Source organism: Cervus elaphus, chromosome 9 (genome assembly GCF_910594005.1).
Source record: "Cervus elaphus chromosome 9, mCerEla1.1, whole genome shotgun sequence".
Lineage (NCBI taxonomy): Eukaryota > Metazoa > Chordata > Mammalia > Artiodactyla > Cervidae > Cervus > Cervus elaphus.
The window spans coordinates 83,930,399-83,948,411 of record NC_057823.1 but is presented as its reverse complement, the minus strand read 5'-3'; the positions used below and the strand labels follow the sequence as shown (position 1 = coordinate 83,948,411).

Sequence of the window (18,013 nt, the reverse complement as noted above, 5' to 3'; positions counted from 1 at the left end):
CCATTAAGTGATGGGACTAGATACCTGGATCATAGTTTTTTGAATGTTGAATTTTAAGCCAACTTTTTCACTCTCCTCTTTCTCTTTCATCAAGAGGCTCTTTAGTTTCTCTTCACTTTCTGTATTAGAGCAGTGTCATCTGCATATCTGAGATTTTTTATATTCCTCCCAACTATCTTCATCCTGGCATTTCGTATGATGTACTCTGCATAGAAGTTCAATAAGCAGGGAGACAATATACAGCCTTGACGTACTCCTTTCCCAATTTGGAACCAGTCTGTTGTTCCATGTCTGGTTCTAACTGTTGCCTGTTGACCTGCATGCAGGTTTCTCAGAAGGCAGGTAAGATGGTCTGGAACTCCAGTCTTTTTAAGAGTTTTCCATAGTTTATGATCCACACAGTTAAAGGCTTTAGCGTAGTCAGTGAAACAGAGGTAGATGTTTTTCCCAAATTCCCTTACTTTTTCTATAATCCAACAGATGTTAGCAATTTGATCTCTGGTTCCTCTGCCTTCTCTAAATCCAGCTTGAATATCTGGAAGTTTTCAGATCACGTACTGTTGAAGCCTTGCTTGGAGAATTTTGAGCATTGCTTTGCTAGCATGGGAGACAAGTGCAATTGTGTGGTAGTTTAAACTTTCTTTGGCATTGGAATGAAAACTGACCATTTCCAGTGCTGTGGACCACTGCTGAGCTTTCCAAAGTTGCTGACATATTGAGTGCAGCACTTTCACAGCATCATCTTTTAGGATTTGAAATAGCTCAAATTTGGAATTCCATCACCTCCACTAGCTTTGTTCGTAGTGATGCTTCCTACGACCCACTTGACTTCATTCTTCAGGATGTCTGGCTAAATGAGTGATCTCAATATCGTGGCTATCTGGGTCATGAAGATCTTTTTTGTATAGTTCTTCTGTGTATTCTTGGCACCTCTTCTGATTCTGTTAGGTCCCTACCATTTCTGTCCTTTACTGTACCCATCTTTGCATGAAGAAACTGAGGTACAGGGGATTGAGGAATCTCTCTGGTGACACAAAGAGCTTTTTCACTCTCCTCTTTCACTTTCATCAAGAAGCTTGTTTGTTTCTCTTTGATTGCTGCATATCTGAGGTTATTGTTATTTCTCCCAGCAATCTCTATTTCAGCTTGTGCTTCATCCAAACCAGCGTTTCGCATGATGTACTCTGCATCTAAGTTAAATAAGCAGGGTGACAACATACAGCCTTGATGTACTCCTTTCCCAATTTGGAACCAGTCAGTTGAGTGCAGCCCTTTAACAGCATCATCTTTTAGGAGCTGAAATAGCTCAGCTGGAATTCCATCACCTCCACTGGCTTTGTTGGTACTGGAGTATAGTTTATTAGCAACTCCAACTATATTGGAGTACAGTTGATTAACAGTGCTGTGTTATTTTGGGTGTACAGAAAAGTGATTCCATTGTACATATAAATACATATAAATGTATCTATCCTTCTTCAAGTTATTGTCTCACTTAGGTTATTATAGTATATTGAGCAGAATTCCTTGTGCTATACAGTATGACCTTACTGGTGATCAGTTTTAAATATAGCAGCATATATATGTCAATCCAAATCTCCCAATGTGTACCTCCTGACTACCCTACCCCCTAGTAACCATAGGTTCATTCTTTAATTCTTTGAATCTGTTTTCTAAATAAGTTCATTTGTTAGCATTTTTTTTAGAAATCCGTATATAAGTGATATATAATATTTGTCTGACTTACTTCACTTAGTTTGGTAATCCCCAAGTCCAACCATGTTGCTTCAAATGACAAGATTTCATTCTTTAGTGGCTGAGTAATATTCTGTTGTATATATGTACCACCTCTCCTTTATCCATTTGTCTATCAGTGAATATTTAGATTGCTTCCTTGTCTTGGCAATTGTAAAGTGAAGTCGTTCAGTCATGTCCGACTCTTTGTGACCCCATGGACTGTAGCCTACCAGCTCCTCTGTCCATGGAATTTTCCAGGCAAGAATACTGAAGCGGGTTGCCGTAAACCATGCTGCAATTAACATTGGGGTACATGTATCCTTTCAAATCATGGTTTCCTCTGGATATGCCCAGGAGTGGTATTGCTGGATTATAGGGCGCCTCAGTGTTTGTTTTTTTTTAAGGAACCTCCATAATGTTCTCCATAGTACCTATACCAATTTACATTCCCACCAATAGTATAGAGGATTCCCTTTTCTTGCCACCCTTTCCAGCCTTTAGAGTTTGCAGACATTGTGATGAAGGCCATACTGAGTGCTGGTATCCCAGTGTAGATTTGATTTGCATTTCCCCAATCGTTAGCAATGTTGAGCATCTTTCCATGTGCCTCCTCGCCATCTGTATATCTCTTTTATAGAAATGTCTGTCAGGTCTTCTTCCCACTTTTTGTTTGGGTTGTTTTTTTGACATAGTTTCATGGGCTCTTTATTATTTTTTGAGATTAATATCTCTTTTCTGTCCCCTGATTTGCAAATATTTTTCCTATTCTATTTTCATTTTGTTTATGGTTTCTTTGATGTGCAAAAAGTTTTGAGTTAATGAGGGTCTTTTTATTTCTGTTACTCTAGAAAAAAAAAGATATTGCCTATGTTTTCTTAGGGTTTTATAGTACCTGTCCAGTCTTACATTGAGGGCTTTAATCCATTTTGAGTTCATTTTTGTGTATGGTGTTAAAGAATGTTCTAATTTCATTTTTTAACATGTAGCTGTCTAGTTCTCCCAGCACCATTTATAAAGAGATTATTTTTTCTCCAATGTATACTCTTCTCTCTTCTCTCTTTCTTTATACTTTAAGTGACCACAGATGTGAGGGGTTATTTCTCAACTTTCTATCCTATTCCATTGATCTATATTCCTTTTTTTATGCCAATATCATCCTGTTTGATCACTGTACCTGTACAGCATAGTCTGAAGTCAGGGAGCCTGATTCCTCCAGCTTCATTTTTCTTCCTCAAGATTGCTTTGGCAATTCAGGGTCTTATGTGTCTCCATACAAATTTAAAAATTTTTGACCTAGTTTTGCCAAAAATGACATTGGTAATTTGATATGGATTGCATTGAATCTATAGATTGCTTAGGGTAGTGTAGCCACTTTGACACTACTGATTCTTCCAATCCAAGAACATGGTTTATCTCTCCATCTGTTTCCATCATCTTCTATTTCTTTCATCAGTGTTGTACAGGCCTTTTGTCTCCTTGGGCAGATTTCTTCATAGGTATTTTTTTCTTTTTGTTGCAATGGTAAATGTTTCCTTAATTTTTCTTTATGACTTTTGATTGTTGGTGTATAGAAATGCATCAGATTTTTGTGTGTCCTGTAACTTTACTGTATTTATTGATGAGATCTAGTAGCTTTCTGGTAGCATCTTTAGGATTCTCTGTGTATAGTAGCATGTCATCTCCAGTGACTTCAGAAACAAACAGTTTTATTCCTTTTTCAATTTGGATTCCTTCATTTCTTTTTTTCTCTGTGCCATGGCTAGGGCTTCCAGAGCTATATATAATAAAGAGTGGACATCCTATTCTTCTTCTTGACCTTAGAAGAAACGTTTTCACCTTTACCCTATTAAGTTTGAAATTTTTTGTGCCCTTTTAATGCCCTTTATTATGTTTAGGTATGTTTGCTCTATACCTACTTTGTAGAGAGTTTTTATTATAAATGGGTGTTAAAGTTTCTCAAAAGCTTTTTTTGCATCTATTTAGGTGATCACATGGTTTTTATTCTTCAATTTGTCAGTGTGGTGTATCACATTGATTAATTTGCATATATTGAATTGCTGCATCCCTGGATAAATCCCACTTGATCATGGTGGTTTGGTTTGCTAGTATTTATTGAGGATTTTTGCGTCTATGTTTATCAGTGATATTGACCTGTAATGTCCTTTTTTTGTTGGTATCCTTTGATTGGTATCAGGGTGATAGTAGCCTCATAGAATGCATTTGGGAGTGTTCTTTCCTCTGCAATTTTTTGGAATAGTTTCAGTAAAGCTAGCTTTAACTCTTCTCTAAATATTTGATAGAATTTGCCTGTGGAACTGGTTGTGGAACTTTTTGTTGGGAGTTTTTTAATCCCAGTTTCAATTTTGGTATTTGTGATTACTTTGTGTATATTTCTATTTCTTCCTGGTTCAGTTTCTGGAGATTATACCTTTCTAAGAATTTATCCATTTATTCCAGAATGTCCATTTGGTTGGCATATAGTTGCTTGTAGTCTCTTAAGATCCTTTTGTTGACTAAAGAAGATGCACAACTTGAGAGTTTCAAGATAAGATTTTTTGGGGGACAAAATGAGGACTGAGGCCTGGGAGGCAGCACCTCAGTTCTGAGAAACTGTTCCAAAGATGCAATATATAAGGTTCTGGTGAAGGAGGAGTAGATACCATTAAGCACTCATTTTACAAAAGGTTTTCTGCTAGTCAGTCATGAGGATCTGATGTCATCATGAAGGGATTTAGTGTTTTTCTAGATATGAGGAGATGCAAGGATTCAGTTCAGTTCAGTCATGCAGTTGTGTCTGACTCTGCAACCCCATGGACTGCAGCACACCAGGCTTTCCTGTCTATCACCAGCTCCTGGAGCTTGCTCAAACTCATGTCCATCGAGTTGGTGATGCCATCCAACCATCTCATCCTCTGTCATCCCCTTCTCCTCCTGCCTTCAATCTTTCCCAGCATCAGGGTCTCTTCCAGTGAGTCAGCTCTTCACATCAGGTGGTCAAAGTATTGGAGTTTCAGCTTCAACATCAGTCCTTCCAATGAATATTCAGGACTGATTTCTTTAAGATGGACTGGTTGGATCTGCTTGCAGTCCAAGGGACTCTCAAGAGTCTTCTCCAACACCACAGTTCAAAAGCATCAATGCAAGGACTGGAGTCATAAAATCTGTTCCTGAAAATATCCAACTATCCAAAGACCTGTCCCACCAGGTTCCCTGGAGCGCAGGGTACCTCGCGCCACCCTGACCTCCCTCAGCGGGTGTTGCAGGTCAGCGGCACAGGGTTCAATCTCCACAGAGGCAGATAGCAAATGCCCTTGTTCAGTCGTTGGCAGTGTTCTTGGCAAGTGCAAATTTGTAGTTCACAGGGCCCCCTTGTGGTCATAAATTCAACCACATTTGGGGAGGCATTTCATGACCATCTTGTCCCATGTTGCCAGAACAGCTCATTCCCAGTTCTGAAGAAAGTTTTTGCCGATAGGCTGCTCAATGTGCTATTACTGGACTAAGTCTTAATAGTTAAAGATCTCTGGACACCTGTCTTCTAGTTATGGTCTAGGAAAATATTCCCTTTTGTTGCATCTTCCCATATCTAGAGTTACACTATTACAATCATTGATCACATATCAAGGTATACATTTGATTAACTGCTTTAAGTCAAGTCATCATTATTTTTTTGTTGGAGGCTCAGTCACACACTGGGTAATACAAGACAATAATCTTATAAAACAGGCAAAATACAAATTAATAACACTAGTGGAACTGTAAATATTTCAGCCATGATCCTCCCACACCAAAGCAGTTAATTTTTTTTTTTTAAGATCAAGACCAGGGAAATGGTCACTTACGGCAGAAATCTGATTTTTCATATGGTTCATCAAATGTGTTACATTAAAGGATTCATCGGGTATGAAAACACAACATTCAGTTTGAATTGTGGCACAGGTGCCCCCCTGAGGTGCTAAAAGGATGTCAAGGGCCAGGCAGTTTCGTAGCACTGCCTTTCTCATTATGGAGACCTCAGAGTTCAATAGGCTAGTAGCCTGGTTATCATCATTTAAAGCTTGTTGAGTGAAAGTTATTAAGGCTCACCTCAATATGGCCAGTTACATCCTCCAATCTCATTGAAGGCACACACATATTAAAAAAAAAAAAGCTGCTAAATGGTCATATCAGTAGAATACAAATCTTTTGATCCATTAGATTCATACCAATGGTAGATTGGTTGGGGTTACGTCTAATTTGTTAACGTGTATAACCTTAACTTCATGGGACTACCAGGCTACACCTTCATATCCATCTCTGTAGATACCAAGGCCATAAATTAGTACCACAGATCCACTGAGTTCCAATCACTCTAAGGGTAATAATAGGCATAGTTCATAAAGTACCCAGCTATGTGTGTTAGTCACTCAGTCGTGTCCAACTCCTTGTGACCCCATGGATTGTAGCCCACCAGGCCTCTCTGTCCATGGAGTAGGTTGCCATTTCCCTCTCCAGGGGATCTTCTCGACCCAGGGATTGAACCCAGGTCTCCTGCCTTGCAGGCAGACTCTTTACCATCTGAACCACCCCACAAATCCACTGAGTTCCATATCACTGTCTCTCTAAGGGGGATAATAGGCATAGTTCATAAAGTACCCAGCCTAGTTTCATAATAGTACTAGGTTGATCATTCTTTGTATGACTTAATTGTTCCCAACATCGAGGAGCTTTCAAACTTAAATGATGATAGCCTAGTGTCAACTGTATAGATCCATCCCATGATTGTGGGAGTTTTCCTTTTACTAGACAAGAAGTTACAAGTGCTTTGATTGAGACTTAGCTCATCACTCTGATTGAGTTTGAATAACCCTAAGAGAAAAATAAATGGCCAGGGTCAGAGCAGGTATTATTAATCGACCCGGTGAGAGGATCCCATCTAGTAATATCATGAATAGACAGAAAAGGACTAAACTCTCTTCTAAAGTAAATTTCCTGGTGGGTATCCAATTAGAACCCTGGAGGGGAGAAATCTACCAAGGCAACCCAGAAGTACTAGACACAGGAAACTGGCCACAACCCAACAACTGGATTGAGTTGTAGACTAGCATAGAATCGTGTCTGTGATAGAAAACATTTGATGGATATGCAAAAGTCCAAGAAATTAAAAAAAAAAAAAAACACATTATAAATGATCATACAAATCAGGTCCAGCATCTTGGGCAAGCTGTCTACCTCTGATGTCGTTTTCTTCTCATCCCAGTATAGTTCAGGTTCCTCTGAGCATCCTTTTAAGGTGAGTTGGAGGTCAGCAGGCCTCTCAATAGACCAGTCCAGTGTAGGGGTCTTTGGAAGTAGAAGTTAATCCAAGAGTCAGTTTCCCTTCAGTTTCATTGTGCATGAGATGGTTAAAAGAGTACCTGATAAAAAGGTCTTTCTGTCTACATTGGAGATAGTTTCTTAAGTTATGTCTTTTTCCAGTCTTGGTTGCAGTTCATGAGGCATCTGATCTTCATCCAAATATAGATTACTGGGCTAAGCTTCAGAAATAAACTTAGAATGTTCTTTAATAATTCAATTAAATTTTACATTAAAATACCCTAACAGAAAAGAACTATTCAGGAAATGAGTCTTAGTTGATACAGACAACCATCAACAAACTGGGACTTAACATTCATTAAAATATCTTTTTCTCCCTAAAATCACTTTCATTTTTACCAAATATAACCAAATAGACTTGTTTGTGAAATAAGTCTGGTCTCAATAAACTTGGCCTGATTATTTATATTTATTATATTATATGATTTATTATATGATTATAATCATAATTGATCACAGACTTTTTGCTGAAACTTTCATAGAGTCTCACACTGAACTTATAAAATAAAACCTTTCGGGGCTAGGAAAGTCATGCCAAAGGCTTATCGCAGATTTTGCCTAACAGATCTAAGTGAAGTCCTCCCTTCTCAAGGTCTCCGAAATTCCTTGAGATTTCTGTACCTGTTTGTGAGATAACCTTCCTAACTGATGAGATAAAGTTACTGGAAACTCTTAGTTTACAATCTCTGGAGGGGCCAGATAGAGAAAAAAATAAATGTTTCAATTTGTTTATATAGTTTTTCAAAAGTACTGCCTTAATTAGTCTGAGGGGAAGGTTTTTCTTACACCTGGAAAACAGACTCAAACCAGTAATTTTTCAGATAGAAACCGTGAAAGTTACAAACATATTTGCCAGTTCATTCAGTCCTTTTGTTAACCTCTGTGAAGTCATCTGGTTTTGCATTAGAATCCTTTCATTTCGTACCCAGTTCAGAAACTTGTATTTATCCAGAAGTCCTTTCTAGAAGCTTCTTGAAGAGGAGGCATTTTTGCAAAACTTGGTTAGTGCTGTGATACTAACTAGAATTATGACTGATAACATTTACCCAAACATCTCAGAATTTTAAGAACTCCATATAGTTTCTAGGATATCTATATTAGTAACATTTACCATACAATATAACCCAAGACTTATTACTCACTGTGCTTAGTCGCTCAGTCATGTCTGAATCTTTGCAACCCCATGGAATGTAGCCTGCGCCAAGCTCCTCTGTCCATGGGGATTCTCCAGGCAAGAATACTGGAGTGGGTAACCTTTCCCTTCTTCAGGGGATCTACCCAATCCAGGGATTGAACCCAGGTCAACTGCATTGCAGGCAGATTCTTTAACAGACTGACTTGACAATACTTCCCATGTAATTCTGCATGCAAAATGAACCTAATTAGTATAATATCTCTTTCAGGGATGTTTCAGGGGCCCTCTGAAGCATCCCAAAGTTAGCTAGAATTCAAAAGTACTACATGAGAATGGTTTAGGAAGTTTTGTCAACAAGTATCGAAAAGGTTTAAAACAGTCAGATAGGATTAAAGATCATTCACTTAGTCAAAGGAACAATAAAGGATTTCTGAGGCAAATATAGAACTGATCATTTAAGAGGTAAATAAACTTAAATCTATTATCAGAGGCAGTTCAACATCTGAAGAAAGCGTGTGCCCTTAACAGAGAGAAAAACCAAATTCAAGTTTTTATACCAGCTTACATTTAAATTCATTTAAAGGTAAACTTAATTGAATTTATTTTAAACTTAGCCCTAGTAATAGTAGTGAAAGCCACTCAGTCATGTCCGACTCTTGCAACCCCATGGACTGTAACCCGCCAGGCTCCCTCGTCAATGGGTTCTCCAGGCAAGAATCCTGGAGTGGGTTGCTATTTCTTTCTCCAGGGGATCTTCCTGACCCAGGAATTGAACCCAAGTCTCCTGCATTGCAGGCAGGTTCTTTACTGACTGAGGTATGAGGAAAGCCCAAACTTAGTCCTAACCATGCACAAAACTCTTTTCTCAGGGTCCACTTTCCACAAACCATCTTATCACTTTCTGTATCAGTTACTCTGTTCTCCCATTCTGAAACAGCCACCTGTAAATCAGACCTACTTCCTTTTCCCTCATTAAATGCAGTTCCATTCCTCATACCTTCTTTGCTGAAAACTACACATCCTACTTTCCTTAAGCAACCAAGAACTGACCTTTATATTAGCATTCTATAGATTGGTAAGCATAAATACCACTGATAATTTCTAAAAACATTTGCTTTCTTATAGAGAACATCTTAGGATGGCACCAAACATTATTCATTAAGAGTCCAAAATCTCCTTAGTTTCTCTGTAAGAGGAAATTAGTGTTCAGTAATAAATATTTCAAAATCTTATTTTATTTGAAATGATCTAGTTATTCAATAGACTTCCAACACTTAGTTTACGCACAACCCTTACAAAGTCAAGTTACCTCAATCTGGGGAAACTATTTTAGACAGACATTCCTAAAGCATAATTGTTCTTAATAGAGTTTATCTAAAAGCTCAAATATCATTTACGTTATTTTTAGAAGTTTCCTCACTCAAGGTACTTTCCTTGCTGACAAACTTATAACAGATATAATATTTAACATATTAAACCTAGGCATAATGAAAGTATTATGCTTCATGTTAATGACTCTTAGAAATGTCTATATTAGGTCAACAAACAATAATACCAGGTATTTAATACTGAATATTTCCCAGTTCACATGAACCTGAGATTCATTTAGGTTTAATTTCTCTTGTATTTAGAATTGTTTGATTTGTAAGTGCTCACTTTTCTTTAGGCCAATGAGAGCTCATTTACAAACCAATCTCAGCAATCTTATCTGAAAACAAAGACACACACTGAGACCATAGGCAGACATATGTCCAAATAGACACAAAAGAGATCTCATAGCTTTGTTTTCCAAACTTAGTTATAAATCAGATATCACAATGCAAAACTCACTAGTTGTTAACAACAGTTGTAATAAGAAGATTTTTTAAAGGCTTTGATCCCTTTTTTTCTTTTGGTTTCAAGAATTAGAGATTGTTTAACATAAGGGCTTCCCTAGTGGCTCAGGTGATAATCTGTCTGCAATATGGGATCCCTGGGTCAGGAAGATCCTCTGGAGGAGGAAATGGCAACCCACTCCAGTATTCTCGCCTGGAGAATTCCATAGACCTAGGAGCCTGGCGGGCAAAGAGTCAGACACGACTGAGCAACTGACCTGACTGCACTACTAGATAAGTGATCCAGAGAGCTCTGGTCTCAAGGCATAAGAAGAGTTAATTCCTCAGGGCAAGAATTCTTAAAGATATTTTTTTTCTTCTTCAAACTTTCTCTGAAGTCTTCAATACACTGTCAAAAATCATATTTTTCCATGGTCATAGTTTTATAGCCAAGATTCAGATAGATAGTGCTCAAATTGGCCCCAGCAGGGACTGTCCCTATGGGGAAGTGGGAGTCTTAATTTGATCAGACCCAGGCTGTTGATTATAGGAGAAAGTCCTGGACACAAGGGAACTTCAATCCATTTTCCTATCCTGTGTCAATAAAGATCTAATATATTTAGGCCATTTTCCATGTCCTTGGATCATAGCTATAGGTTGACAAGTCATTTAAAACATTTTTTCCAAGGGGTACCCAGGTGGAGTATAGAACCTTAGAAGAAGGTCTTCACATATTAGCTTGAGCAGTTTGTACCAGATGTCTGTATGTTCAAACCAAACCAACAAAACCAAACCAGAACCTTACCAGCTGGGAGTCACACTCTAAATAAAGCAGAAGGCAAAGTGATGCCCAGAAGTCAAATGGCATAAATGCCAAATGTGACTTCCCAGTCCCACTAGACCTGCAACTTGGCAGAGTCAGTGCTAGCAGCCATTTTTTAGCTCTGATATAGTTTCAAGCGATTTCTTGTTTGTTTCCTACAAAGAAGTTACTCTATTGTTTCCTCTTTTAGAAACTTCTGGATAACCAATAAAAGCAAGCATGGCTGGCCTTTTCTAATTGTGCATGAAAAATATCAATTGTGGAATATCAAAAGAGCCCCATTTTGGCCATTTTAGGTTAAGATCTCTTTTAGTGTAATTTCTCCAATTAAGTAGGCACTTGCAAGTATGAGTTCTGCACGTATTATACATGAATCTGGCTGGAGTGTTAGTCAGAGGTGGGCTTGCTGATGCCCCTGTTTTCTATTTTGGAGAGAGTTGTTTCCCATGTTGAGTTGAGTTTGTCAGGGATAAAAATCACTAGGGAAATTGTGTAGTGGGCCTGTGTGCTGCTTGTGAGCTTAACTCCTTCAAGAGTCACCCGAGAGTCATTTCAACCCGTCTTACGTGGCTCAGATTCTGCCTCTGGCAATCTAAGACCACCGTGGCTTCTCAGGTCACTGAATGGCCAGTTCTTATGTGCGACCCTGGGGTGAGCAAGTATTTTAATTGATGAGTGGATTGCCCTGTGGGGCCACTGCATGGGATGAGGACTAGGTAGCCACCGCTCCGATAAATTTCTTAGTCACCTGAGAACACCGGAACCTGCCAGAAGGAGTATTGTCACTCTTCTTCAGAGCAAAGCTCTCGTATATTCTCCTCACTTTTATCCTGACAAATTCTATAAAGGTAGTTTATTTGAGGAAAAGTGTCAGATCAGCCTCTTACCTAACCACTCAACAAAACCACTCAGTCCCTTACAATGGAGAGACCTCGGCATCTTTCAGCCAAGACCCAGGTATTTCTCAATCCAGCCCCCAACCCCAGTACCTTTCCACTGGGTGGGTAATTCCCCTGGCATCTTTCAGCGGGACCCCCACCCAGTACCTTTCCGCTGGGTGGAAATTTCTTAGTGTCTTCCAATCGAGCCCAACTCAGTGTCTAGATCTTGGGGGGCTATGCCCTGAATGTTTCACCCAGCCCCAGTATCTTCCCAACTGGCAGGGGGCAGGTAACCTGCTCCACCACCAAATAAAACTCGGAATCTCAACCAATACAGGAGATTCGAGAACCAGAAGAGACTTACCCAAATTCATCTGCATTCCCCAAGGAGGTAGATGGGCGCAGGGTGCCACTGCTGGTACCAAAGCTCTGGTTCTTTGTGGAGTTCAGGTGAAGGAAGGGAGTCCACTCTGGGTCACTTCATCAGTTGCCATAACTGCCAACTAAAAAAGATGCGCAACTTGAGAGTGGCAAGTTAAGTTTTCTTTGGGGCAAAAAGAGGACTGCAGCCTGGGAGGCAACACCTCAGAGATTTCTAAGAAACTGCCCTAAAGACGCAGTGAGGGAAGGTCAACGTGTAAGTTTTTGGTGAAGGGGGAGTTCACTACCATTAAACAGTCATTTTACAAAAGGTTTTTCTGCTAGTCAGGAGGATCTGATGTCATCATGAAGGGATTTTGTGCTTTTCTAGATATGAGGAGGTGCCAGGATTGGGGTCATAAAATCTGTTTCTGAAAATATCCAACTATCCAAAGACCTGTCCCACCAGATTCCCTGGTGCGCAGGGTGCCTCCCTGACCTCCCTCAGCGGGTGTTGAAGGACAACAGCTGCAGCAGCATAGGGTTCAGTCTCCACAGGGGCAGATGGCAAATGCCCTTGTTGTTCAGTCGTTGGCAATGCTCTTGGACAGTGCCAATTTGTAGCTGACATGTTGTACTACTGTGGTGTCCATTGTAACTTCTCCTTTTCCATTTCCAAGTGCTCACAGCACAAGTAAGCACATGTGAAAAACTCAGTTATTCATGCCACGTCCCACTACTCCATGCTCTACCAACCAGCGGCTAATTTTGTTTTGTTTCTTTCTGAAGCAAGCACATCTCAAAGTTTACTATTATAAAAGCCTTCTGGGAGAAAAATAGACATACAAGGTTCAAAATCTTTGAAACAAAAGAATGATGAACAAAGTCATGCAATGCCCTGTGTCAGGACACTACAGGTCACAATGATCTCAAGAGTATTGTATGGATCTAGGAATTAATACCGAAGGCAAACCAAAAACAAGTATTTTAAAAATAGCATTGATTGGAGTTATCTCCCTTGATACTGGGTTGATTTTGTTCTCTAGGTGAGAAATGAACAAATGCCACTGTGATAGAGACCATCATGCACACCAGATATCCACGTGCTCCTCTCCGTTTCCCAACATCCTTTGCAATTTGGCTGAGGTCATATAATTAGTTAAGGTCAATGCGGTGTATCCAAAAATTAGTTAAGCTGCTTCCATACCTTGGTTTTTTAAAACACCTTGCATAATCTCACAGCTCTTTGCTGTTTCTCATTGTGAATGTGAATGCTGCATTTTTCAGATGCTAGCTAAAATTTGCAGCAGCCTGGATCTCTGAATCACTCTTTCAAAGAGACCACCTTCAGCAAGCTGCCTGACCAACAGCCTGTGCCAGAAGCAAAAAATAAGTATCTGTTGCATTAAAAAAAAAAGATCTTTTTAAAACATATAAAAATGATAATCTATGTATTCCTGCTTCAGAAAACCAATTTTCAACTTATTTAACTCTTTAAATACTCATTGCCTGTGTTGCATGCGGGTTGCTTCGGTCATGTCTGACTCTTCGCAACCCTGTGGACTGACTGTAACCCTCTAGGTTCCTCTGTCCATGGAATTCTGCAGGCAAGAATACTGGAGTGGGTTGCTGTGCCCCCCTCCAGGGGATCTTCCCCACCCAGGGTTCAAACCTGCATCTCTGACTTCTGCATTGGCAGGTGGGTTCTTTACCACTAGCATCACCTGGGAAGCTCATTCATCACCCATTCAAATGATACCATTCAAATGATAATTTTAAAATTATCATTAAGAAAGCAGCAGCAGTGTGTTTTTAAAAACATGGTTATCAGACCTCACACGTGGGGGGAAAAAAAGATCCAAACAAGAAAATAATAAAAATAATTCCCAAGAAAAGGAAGGCCAAATGATTAATAGTCTATTCTTCTTTACTTAGGTTTTCCAGGGGAATTTTGACAATGATACTCACAGGAAAAACGTCATTGATCCTCCCATCTATGCACGGCACATAAGGATCCTTCCTTGGTCCTGGTATGGGAGGATCACACTGAGGTCGGAGCTGCTGGGCTGCACAGAGGAAGAGTGAAGAGACGTCACAGGCCTCCTCTCTGTTTTCTCCATGGAATGAACTCTGCAAAATCTTTAGGAAACTGAACAGGATTTTTCATGAAAAGTGCTCAAATTACGGTAGGCCACTAACTGTCTTCTTAAGGAGGTCTAAGCCTGCCTTTTCAATGGTTTAATTTGATTTTTATCGTTTAAATTCCCTAAGCAACATCACATTAACTGTGAATTAGTTTTTTCATTGTTTTCTTATTCATACTGGTTGAAATGTATTAGGCAAAGAAAGTAGCACTCTTGATAGCAAGGGTAAAACAATCTTATAGTTATCAAATAAAAGCAAGAGTTGTTAGAGCTTTCACGATCAATACTGAACTTATAAAAAGAATACTGCAATGTTAGCAATAAGTTTTGTCCTTCTGTAATGAGTCTATATTATCCTAATTATTTTCCGGTGCCTACCAAACACTGTCAGTGTTTGTAATTGAATTTTGAAGATGAATCTGTAACATGCAGTACTAATTGATATTATAATTTTCATTTGACTTTTATTTCTAATCAGAGATTATATGATCTTACTTTCTGTGCTATTCTATATTCTATATATTATATACTGCCTGAATAAGTTCATATTTTTCCCAATTGACTTTTGTCCTATTATTTGTCTAAAAAAGTATGTTTGTGTATATATATATGTGCACATATATACACACACACATATACATGTGAAACAGGATTGAGTATCAGTAGATTGAGCATATTTAATATCAGTAGATTAAATCTGCAATTCTTTTGTTTTTGAAGGAAGCTATAACTATGTAATCTTCAAATATTTCCTTAATTAAAGGCCCCAGTACTACCATCTTGCAAAATAAACAACAAAATCCCATTATGTTTCTTTAAAGCAAAATTTAAATCTTTGTTTTGATGGTATTTACAAATAGTCTTATCTTCACTTTAAAATAATAGAATAATTATTTGTCTATTTAAAAAAATTTTTAGCAAACAAATATTGACATAGTACTGCATAACTTGGCCAGGCATACTCATCATGTCTTTGTTCATCTCTGCATTTCCTGTGAAACTAGAACTTTATTGAGGTTTGAAACTGGTGATGGTTTCTCAGGAAAGCACAGTGTGTAGATATTTGTGAGAAGAAAAGTATTTACTAATGGCAAAGTAGTCAACCATTTTCAAGGTAAAAATTGATTTCTATTTATTTTGCTTCAAAGGTCCTGAAAAAAATAAGCAATTATCATAACGATTTGTTATTGATAATGGAGGTTTCATTGACATTTTCTCAAATTAAATTTCTCACTGCCTCCATGAAAGTCCTCAGCATCTTATTTATAAGCTTTACCAGTGTTTGTTTTATTAAGGCTTAGACACAGAATTATTGGAGTTTTAAATTAAGGGTTCTGGAAAAGAAAGTATGGTATGTGTACAAAGCTTTGAGGTCCTGTGCAACATGGTTTTTTTTTTCCTTATTATTTGTGCTGCATAACAAAAGCCACTAGACTGTTACTGTCTTGTCTGTCTATGTGTTAACAGCATTTCTTGATGATGTATATATATGGAGTGGTCTTCAATCATAGTGAAGATTTATAAAGAGAAAGTCAATCATAATGGCATTTTTATAAGAGCAAAATTAGGACTGGCTGGCCACATATTTGTCCTATGCCTACATGCTTTCTACTTCAGACTCTTATTATAAAATTGTTAATTTGAAGCATCTGAAATGGTGATCAGTTTTTAGCATATTAAAAAAAAAGCTGCCATGTCATCAATAACATCCTCTTAAGATAGCTTTAAATTAGGAATGTAACTATATTTAATTTACTAAATTGTAAGATCATATCACAAATAAATACTTTGGTTCAAAGATATACACACATTTACTCTGTAGCCAATGGCCCTTATTTCTGTAAAGATTTACTGTCCCACCGAACTCTCACTTGTAGGTTATGCACAATTCTTGATTCTCTACAGAGTGTATTTTTAAAGTTATGAGTAATTTTTTGCAATGATTTACTTTCTCAGAATTATTCATTGCTTCTTATGATTTATGTTATTGGTAGTTTTTTTAAAAAAAATATTTTCAAAGAGTTTGCTAAAATGTTGTTACCTTTTATTAGAAATACATAGAAATGGCTTTTGCTTCTTTGTGCATTTTCTCTCTTCTGTATATGCTTTTCATCAACATGGGCTATCTCTTTAACCCATGATGCCCCAGACTAATGACAATAAAGGGACTCCCTGTAGAAATGTATTGTGAGGTAGTATATAGCTTTTGTGTAATTTCTATCAATGACATTAAAGTGAAGCAGATTTATTCTGTTAAATTCACAGTAAAGCAAGTAAAACCTCATAAGCACAAGGCACAGAAGAATCACCTAGCCTTCACCATGAGTAACTATAACATGCTAATTTTATAATCTATGAAATTATAATTTTAAACATTTCCAGTATATCTGTCTTATTAAAAGCATTTATCATAATCACTAATTCTAGTTTTAGGGTTGACTTTCTCTTTCTGAATGGCTTCATAAAGGTTTATGTGAATTTTGAAGACTTAGGGTACTAATGATTGCATCTTTGCTAATCAACAAAATATGAAATATAATATTCATTGCTGGCGTCTGATGTGTCAGTAAGTACAGAAATAAGTAAGATACAAATAACCTTTGCAAACTTTCAAGCTGTGTAATATTCCAATGTTGGGTTTTTTCTTTGTAATATATACTTAAATCATGTAGGATGTTGTAAAATCAGTATGACCTTGTCTAGTCTTCAAAGTTAAAATAAACTTTTGAAAATCTGGGATACTATTGAAGCAGTTGTAATCAAACACATTTGTAAGAACACACAAATTGTCTGAATGTGAATACGCACTCTCTTAACTACATGCTGGTTTACTTTTTCTTTGTACGGGAAAATTAAACAAGTACAGAAAAAGGAAAAGGAAATCATAATAGTCTTCAAATGTACATTGATATCAGCCAAATTGGCCTTTCCAAAATTATTAAAATTTGTGCATTTCTCCTGCTTTTAGCTGTGGAAATTTTATTGGAATACAAATAACTCAAAGTCATTTTTTTGCCTCATGCATAATTAAAGTCTTGTGCTCCAGGACTGATCTGTCCACTGGTAAGCAGATGCTATTGCTGTTATTTCTATTGTTTTTAAGTACATGAGTCTTAGGAATATAATGAAGTGATCTAGTCAATAGTAAGCTATCATACAAATGCTACTAATATATCTATCCGTGTAACTCTAGCTTCTTCTTAAAGAAAATCATAACACGTGGATTCTTCATAAACCCTGTTTCACCTTCTCTGAAAATCATTGGTAAATACTGAGTCTGAGAACTTCCTACTTTTTAGATATTTTAAGATTCAAAAAATTTAGGGGAAAAAAAAAACTTGAGATATTAAACATTGACTCCTTAGTTGAGCTTCAGTGAATCTGATAGTTTATATATTAGCTTATTATATATGTTTATGTATCCATATATGTTCCTATTTAGCTGCATTTTAATATGAATGGTTCAGTAGAGTTCCATTGCTTGCCTAATTTTCACAAACCCAATGCGTTCAAATATAAGCAATTATACATATTTTTCAATAAGGCCAATAAAAATGACAACATCTATAGAGGGTAAAATGCAACATCTATACCTTATAAAATTCTGTGATAACAGAATAATTATTCAACAGAAAATTTTCTACTATGAGACTTTTGAAATTACTGGTTCAAGAACATTTCCAGGGCAGAAAGTCTGATCATAATGAAGTTTGGCTTGAAAAATCTACCAAGAATAGCTTCGTGAATGGAAAATATTCTCTCTATAT

The 18,013-nt window shown here is 37.6% G+C and overlaps 1 protein-coding gene across 2 annotated transcripts in view; it reads left to right on the top strand.

The window, feature by feature from the left end:
• EDIL3 (EGF like repeats and discoidin domains 3) overlaps positions 1 to 16,985 on the top strand; it is a 469,087-nt gene extending 452,102 nt beyond the window's left edge. For both annotated transcript variants that reach the window (XM_043913549.1, XM_043913548.1), the window contains one exon: positions 14,038 to 16,985. In XM_043913549.1, the coding sequence (XP_043769484.1) occupies positions 14,038 to 14,187 (150 nt within the window). In that variant the 3' untranslated portion in view covers positions 14,188 to 16,985. The remainder of the gene's footprint in view (positions 1 to 14,037) is intronic.
• Positions 16,986 to 18,013: the final 1,028 nt, after the last annotated feature.